Source organism: Engraulis encrasicolus, chromosome 1, assembly GCF_034702125.1.
Source record: "Engraulis encrasicolus isolate BLACKSEA-1 chromosome 1, IST_EnEncr_1.0, whole genome shotgun sequence".
NCBI lineage: Eukaryota > Metazoa > Chordata > Actinopteri > Clupeiformes > Engraulidae > Engraulis > Engraulis encrasicolus.
Window position 1 is genome coordinate 40653339 of NC_085857.1, and position 7608 is coordinate 40660946.

The window sequence follows — 7608 nt, forward strand, 5'->3', positions numbered from 1 at the left end:
GGGGGAGAGACTGTGTCTGACTTTGTGCGTGTGTGTGTGTGTGTGTGTGTGTGTGTGTGTGTGTGTGTGTGTGTGTGTGTGTGTGTGGGTGTGTGTGTGAGAGAGAGAGAGAGAGACAGAGACAGAGAGAGAGAGAGAGAGAGAGAGAGAGAGAGAGAGAGAGAGAGAGAGAGAGAGAGAGAGAGAGAGGGAGAGAGAGAGAGACCGTGTCTGACTTTGTGTGTGTGTGTTAGAGAGGGAGAGAGAGAGAGAGAGAGAGAGAGGGTTGGTGTTCAGAGGCTGTTGGCTTTAGTTTCCTGTCTAAGTAACGATGCTTCCTCTCACAATGACTGCTCTCAGCTTCGACAGCCCTTTGAATATACCACTTCCTGCGCTCTTCACTCTTCCCTTGCCGTTTACTAAAACCTGTCTGTCACTTAAAGGATGTTTACTGTTACTGTGAACTTAACCGCTGATTTTTGACCAGCATTTCCCCCCTGGGGTGGGGATTGGGAACCTATGTCTCAAGGGCCGTTTGCGGTATAGTTTTGATGTTGTGCAGTTTCACATGAAATATGACATATTTTGTAATGGAAACTTTGGAAATACATTTGCAATACAATTAAGTTACATTCAGGGGACCTACGTAGAGAAGGTGTGGTCTGTTTTAAAGGTGGCTGCCTTCAATATAGGTCTAAAGTGCAGGGGGAAATCCTGGTTTGTGTTCATAATACGGCCCTCGGAGGACTTTTACAGCCCTCAGATGAATTTGAAGTGGCCCTTCGAATGAAAAAGGTTCCCCACCCCTGATTTACACTGTACAGGTTATACTTCAATGTAATGATTCACAGAAAAGTTTCACAGAGATTGTCATGTTTTATTATACGAAGTGATGTGGTGTTGGCGTGCACCAACACTACATGTAATATTTTACTTTTTTTGCCATGTGCCATGGTGTAATCTTGACATCAGGAAGTTGGCAGTTTTCTTAAAGCCATTTGTGTTGGCCATTTGTATCCTTGCAATTACAATTTTACTCCTTAGTTGCCTTGGAAGGTTTGGTGTCCTGTAAAACAAAGCAGAATGAGAAACAGGAGAATCAATGTATCATGAACGACTTGGTTAGACCATGAAACTGATTAAGTGCCCTTCGATTACATTAGTTTTTTATGCTTTTTTATGCTTCCCACTTTACCCCTGCCCACTTTCCCAATTTCATTATGTACTGTTACTTCAACTCATAAGTCATGGCCCCTGTTATGAATTTGTTGTTAATAGCATGATGGCCAAGTCGTAAAAGGCTGTGTAATGTCATAGAAGTGTAGTACTATGTAGCAAAGTCCTTTCTATGAGTAGTATGGTATTCCACAGGTGGAACAGTGCGCACCTGAACGCTGTGTTATAAAAGTAGGAGCAGAATCAGTGTGCTGTGATTCTTCTTTCAGTTTGTTTTATGCGTCTTTGATGACTTGGATGTGTACGCGCACACACACACACACACACACACACACACACACACACACACACACACACACACACACACACACACACACACACACACACACACACACACACACACACACACACACACACACACACAGACACCTAACTCAACTTTAGGATTTGTTTGTTTGTAATTGTTTTTGTTTGCTTCCAGAATTTATGCTACCCTTTCACTAATGTTATCTTTTTTTAAGTATTCGTTCTGACTGGGTAAATTGCACTTTTCATACATAGAAAGTTGGGTCTTCTCTGTGTCTGCCATTTTGAATTTCTAGGAACAGACAATCTTTAGCTGCAAACCTGGGCATGGGCAGCATAGTCCTACAAACTCTACATTTAACCCGGACACGCCGTTGTCAATTTGCTGTTACCAGAGTGGCAATGACGAAGTCATAATGCATTAGTAAAGGCCCTATTTTGTCATAGGATTGTAGAAGTTAACTTTTCAAAGACTAGGCCTATTACAGCATACCACTGGAGGTACGGTGTGCATTAAGGGGCTAAGTGGTGCCCTGGGGAATAGTGTACAGTATGCCTTGCAAGGCTATTGATAACAGCAGTGTATCGACTTATGTCACTATTAGGGCTGGGTATCACAGCCATGTTCCTGGATCGATTCGATTTCGATTCTTAGGGCTTTAAATCAATTAATCACGATTCAATTAAATTCGATTCAATTCGATTCAATCCGTATCGATTTCAATCTGTTCCTCTCTTGGTGCCAGAATTTGCTCTAAAATATTTTGCACATCAAAATTTCAGTGTTAAAATTACACTGTGTTAACAGACTGCTATTTTTTTTATTATTAGGCCTAGGCCTAATATAACATAGGCTATTGGGTATTTTCCATAGGCCTAAATTAAACAAAAAGAACAAAAAAGAAAAAGAACAAAAAAAAAAAAGATTTTGTGCCCTGTGAATTGATATTGTGAATTTTAAATTAAATCGATCCAAAATCGACTCGATCGATTTTTTTTACCCAGCCCTAGTCACTATATTACCTCAAAGTGCTCCCAGGTGCTGATGTGTGAGTAGAGAGCATCTCCGGGACACGTGGTGTAGTTTACCGCCTGCCTGTGTCCCCAGACCGTGTAGTTGGCGTGGAGGAATCGGCTGGTGACGGCACATGTTGTCAGACGATGCCTCACCAGACCCAGGCTGTGCTGCGTGGGTAGTGAGGTCGCGTAGTTGCCGATGAAGGCCACCCCGTAGCCCAGGCTGTTGTGGCCCTTGGTGTGGGAGCCTGTCCTGCCCCAGCCGCGGCCCTCGTACATGTAGCCATCGGAGCCCATCACAAAGCTGGACACAAATATTACAACAGTACAAAAGGTATACCGTATGAAAACATTAAAACATTTTGTTATTGAAATATTTAAACAGACATCGTACATGTAGAAATCGGAGCCCATCACAAAGCTGGACATAAAAAAGTACAAGAGCAATCCATTTTGTGATGGAAATAGGCCTGTTTAGAGTATGGAAAGGCGCAACAATGCTACAATTGCTGTCAAACCAAACTATTTCCTTCCGAAATAGCTGCACCTGCAAAGAAAAGCTTTTCCAGGTGTGCAGGTTACCAACCATCTCTATCCGTGATTGAAATATTATATAAAAAAACTATATTGTAATTGAAATATGTAAAACTCGACCGCAACAAAGGTCGAAAAGGATTACAAGAAGATTACAGCATCTATGTGAGATAATGACTCGGCAGAATAAAATTGCGTGACAATTCACAAATGAATATCTTAGCGAATTGGTGCCCCTTCATCTTTCAATTTGCATCTCTTGGAAGAGGACCACTGTTTATGGACATGTTAGACATAGAGAGACTACGGCAAACTTCACAGGTCGGGCAAGTCAGGCAAGGTAGTGTGCGGTGTTCCCACACAGTTTGTCCCCCTTGGGGCTGCGAACCTGCCACCTCGTCAACTACATGGGTTCGGGAATGGGAGGCACAGTACGAGACCGCTGTGCTAAAGGGCAGGTCCGATAGCCCGCTACCGCACTGTATTGAAGCTTTGGGAGGGAGGTTTACTAACGTTCCATGCCACACTCTGCTAGTTACACTCCGTTACACTAGCACTGACCTGTTAGCCAGGCCACGCCCTCCTAGTGACGCAACACCTCCGACGTTGCTTCTAGTCAGGCCAAGAGCATTGTAAATAACGTTTCTGATCTCCCGAAAAATCGGGAACTCCCGATACACTTTGTCGGAAACCAGTCAACCAGTAGCAAACCTAGGGAGGCGGGTCAACCATGCCGTTTGGGAAACGTTAATTGTTATGCTCCTGGTCAGACCAAGTCTCGAAGAGATTTGAAAGCCGACGATAATCAGGCTACTGACCTGTAGCCGATATCTTGCCAGCCTTTCTCCTCCTGGTGGTAACGCTGCATAGCTCTCATGTTCTTGGAGCACTGCTGGAAGGTCAGGCAGGGTCCACTGGGCATCTCTGTGTGGTGGATATAGAGGAACTGGAGGGGAGGTGAGAGCCTTGCAGCGATGCCCTTTGGAATTTTAGCTCCCCACTGACAGCGAGGGATCATTGCTGGGCAATCTGTGCAAAACAAAAAAGGAGCAATCAGAGAGGGCCCCCTAGCCAATGCTCTTGGTCAGTGTTGTCAATGGGTCAAACTATGACATTAATTCTAATCAGTAGCACCTTAATGTGCACTGTTCCACCAGTGGAACACTGTAATAGTCACTGAAAAACCTTTACTACTACTACAACACTATGACAGTTCAGGGCCTTTGGTAAAATATTATGACTTGGTCATCACCATTATGGTAACAGCTAATTTATACCAGGGACCGTGTCTTACAGGGTTAACCCCTTTGCACAGATGTATGGATGTATGGAGATGTATGAAGAATCGAGATGACTGGAAGCAACGATGGAAGGCTCGTCTGAGGACGACATAGAGAGACAGACCCTATGTTATAACCCGACTTCCACCAAAATTGTAATTAACAAGTCTTAATCTGTCACTGTAAACAGGCCCGCCGGCGGGTCCATTGGCACAAAGAGGCTACAAGGGGCTGGGTGCTGGGACAGTGACTGTTCATAGTGATTCCTCATTTTGGCATTCATAATTGGTACCTAATAAATAACTAGAAAAGTGCTCAGAGAGCGCTCACCTCCGCCATCTGGTGGACAGAAACACACATTCACGGCTAAGATATAAACAAACTAATGAACGAACACACAAATCGGACGATCACATAACCTCCTTGGCAGAGGTAATGATAATACGCAGTGGTAGATATCTCATAGCTAGTCAACATTCAAGCATTATGTAACAGTTGTATGCAAATCTCCACAACCACCCCCCACCCCACCCCTCGTGCACACACCCCTACACACACACACACATCATACATAGACCTTACCCAGATAGCGGAGTGTAAAGTCACGCATGCCCTCCTTCACCGCTTCTATCAGACGCGCCGATGGTTTCCTATCCGCCAAGAACTCCAGCACAGTCTTCTCCAGAACATTGGGAGGCACTAGTGTCCTGTAATTCTCCCTGCGCTTGGCGCTTATCAGCTGGGGAGCTCCGTCCAAACCAGCCTCCCCCAGCTGGAAGTTGTAGTAGGACTCCAGCAGAGTGCTCAGCTTGAGCTGGAGAGGAGAAGATCCTCCATCCGCAGTGAGGTGCGCCCCCAGAATGGCCCCGTCCATGCCCCCGTTGATCAGGGCATCAGTGGCCAGAGACGGGGCCCCCTGAAGCGTGAACACCATAGGGGCCGTGACGTTGTCCCAACATCCGTCCGGGCCCAAGCGGTCGACCGACGACGAGTCGTTGTACGCGTTCAGGAAAGACAGGCCTAAGGTGCGGCCCAGGGTGAGGAAGTGCAGACCCTGCGGAGGTTGGCTGAGTCCGACAGAGCGGGGGGCCTTCAGTCCAGCCTCGATGCCCTGCAGGAGGGGAGCCAGGGCGATGGTGGTCCCATCAGGGGTGAGCACCACTCCCCTCTCCTCACGGGCGTCGGTCACAAAGTTGTGGATGGCCTTGTCGAAGAACCTCAGGAAGTCCAAGCTCCACGACTCGATGTTCTTGCTGCTGTGGTTTGCCGTTAGAATGTTTGTGCCACTGTCGTCGTCCTGCGTGGTCCCTAAGAAGGTCTGTGTGTAGGCGTCGTCATGGCCTGCTGCCTTCCGTAAGCTTCTGACGATAGACAGAGGACTGGCTTCTAGACCAGAGTTCTCAATCTTCTTGATGGCCTGGATGAAATGCTCCGTATTCCTTAGGTACACTGTTGTGTAGGGAACAAAAGACAATGATTAACTTTAAATTTGCCTGTAGATATAAAACTCAAACATGCCACCTGTTTTTTTCCAAGCAAATAGTAGCCTCATAATGCACGCTGTTCCACTAGTGGAAAGCTGTAGTAATAGTCATTGAAATGTTAACTGCCATAGTACTACACTACAATGACATAACACAGGGCCTTTAGTAAGTAACTTCCTGAGGTGCACACACAGCACCTTGGTCATTGCAATTCTGGTAACCGCAGATTTGAAATGCTTTTGTCTTAATGGATTAAGCAAGTCATGTACAGAATAGAATCAAATTAGTTAGGCTTATTGCTTTATGAAACAACAGGTATATTATTCGAAAATCTACATTTCACTTGATTATTTGATATAGTGAAATCCTTTTTGCTAAAAAAATGTATGGACTGGTTATGCAAGTCTCAAAAACAAAATCCCTGACCCAAACCAAACACATTCATTAGACTCTAATATAATGTTTTCTTTCTTACCGGTGCTCTGTGCTCTGAGGCAGGTTATCCATACCAGGCATATTGTGATCCGGGTAACTGCAGTCGAAGTTGTCATTGTGGAGAAGAGAGGAGAAGAGAGGAGGAGAGAGTAAGCTCACCCCTGTGCCACTCAGAGAACTTCTCAGCGAGGTCACAGACGAGGAGCAGAGATATCAGTCGTCCAACAACAACGACGAGGTTACCAAGGGCCGTGCATAATATTAGCTCAAAGCCAGAACTGACGTTATGTTCTAGTGCTCATGGCCTCTTTTTGTTCACGGCAGCGTACTTCCTCTCAACAGAACAGAAGTTGGAAAATACGGAGGGAGATAATATTCAGCCGCTGTCAGCACCCACACTATAAAGGTTGCTTTATTCGCTCGGATTTGTTTGCCTCACCTGCTTTGCGCAACCTGTTTGTCTGTCTGAAGGAGTACACACATGACTTGGTATGCGTGCGTCGTGAGTGCCTCAAATGTGCACAGTGAAGCAACCGCAGTTACTCAACAGATGTTTATTATGTATCTAAGTGCTGCATTCATTCACGTCTCGTGACATCTGTTAGATTATTTGCTGTCTGTATTCACACAATATTCACTCGGGAATCCCAAGTTGAATTTGTTTAAACTTGAGTTGAGCCTATTGATCAGTAGGTGAAGTTAATCAGTGACCATTTGTTTGAGAGATGGGAAGAATTTGGCCTATTTACTGAATGGGTCATGGGTTAGTATTTAGGCCTACAGGTTGAGTCACGGAATGCAAATGTTTTATTTATTTATTTATTTATTTTAACTTTTTCCTTTTTTTGGAATAGGACAGTGACGAGAGTCAGGAAAATATTGGGAGAGAGAGATGGGGTAGGGCTGGGACATGACTCAGGCCGGACTTGAACTCTAGTCCCCATGGGCAACCTTGCCCACAGCAGTGGTTCTACCCATTTTGGGCCCCTCTCTAGGCAAAAGATTTGAATTACTTTCAATAGAAAATATTGAATTTGTTTCGTTGGTATTTACTATGGCGGGGCCCCCCTGCAATGAGCACATTTGGTGGGGCCCTAGGCAACTGCCAATCTGCTTATTGGAAAAACCAGGGGTGAATTTCTCAAAACCAAAGTTGCTAACTACAGTAGCTACTTTGCTGTTTTCAATGCATTTTCCCATTGGCAACTACCGAAGTTGCTAACAGGCTAACAACTTCTCTTTTGAGAAACTCACCCCAGCTCTGCTTGCAAGTATAGTGTATATATGTGAATATTAGCGCGCTGTGCCACAACACGCCTAAATGTCAAAGTTAACAGGGAGAGAGGAACATATTGTCCATCTATACCATATTACAGGTGGTCCCAAAGTGTCAACAA

General features: G+C 45.1%; 1 protein-coding gene across 1 annotated transcript; it reads right to left on the bottom strand.

Moving 5' to 3' along the window:
• Nucleotides 1-822: 822 nt before the first annotated feature.
• Nucleotides 823-6684, bottom strand: pglyrp2 (peptidoglycan recognition protein 2). The gene is made up of 5 exons (XM_063202186.1): nucleotides 6252-6684; nucleotides 4875-5741; nucleotides 3831-4041; nucleotides 2485-2782; nucleotides 823-1045 (listed from the first exon to the last, which is right to left on the bottom strand). Exons 1-5 carry the CDS (start codon nucleotides 6325-6327, stop codon nucleotides 1013-1015), a joined length of 1485 nt encoding a protein of 494 aa, XP_063058256.1. The 5' UTR covers nucleotides 6328-6684; the 3' UTR covers nucleotides 823-1012.
• Between the last annotated feature and the right edge of the window lie 924 nt (nucleotides 6685-7608).

Bases quoted from the DNA above. Each gene is read 5' to 3' on its own strand.
- pglyrp2 (XM_063202186.1), bottom strand. From the start codon at position 6,327: ATGACAACTTCGACTGCAGTTACCCGGATCACAATATGCCTGGTATGG. The intron at 5,742-6,251 runs GTAAGAAAGAAA...CCTACACAACAG, and splicing joins CCTCAGAGCACAGAGCACCG to TGTACCTAAGGAATACGGAG. The intron at 1,046-2,484 runs GTAATATAGTGA...TTTGTTTTACAG, and splicing joins GCACCTGGGAGCACTTTGAG to GACACCAAACCTTCCAAGGC.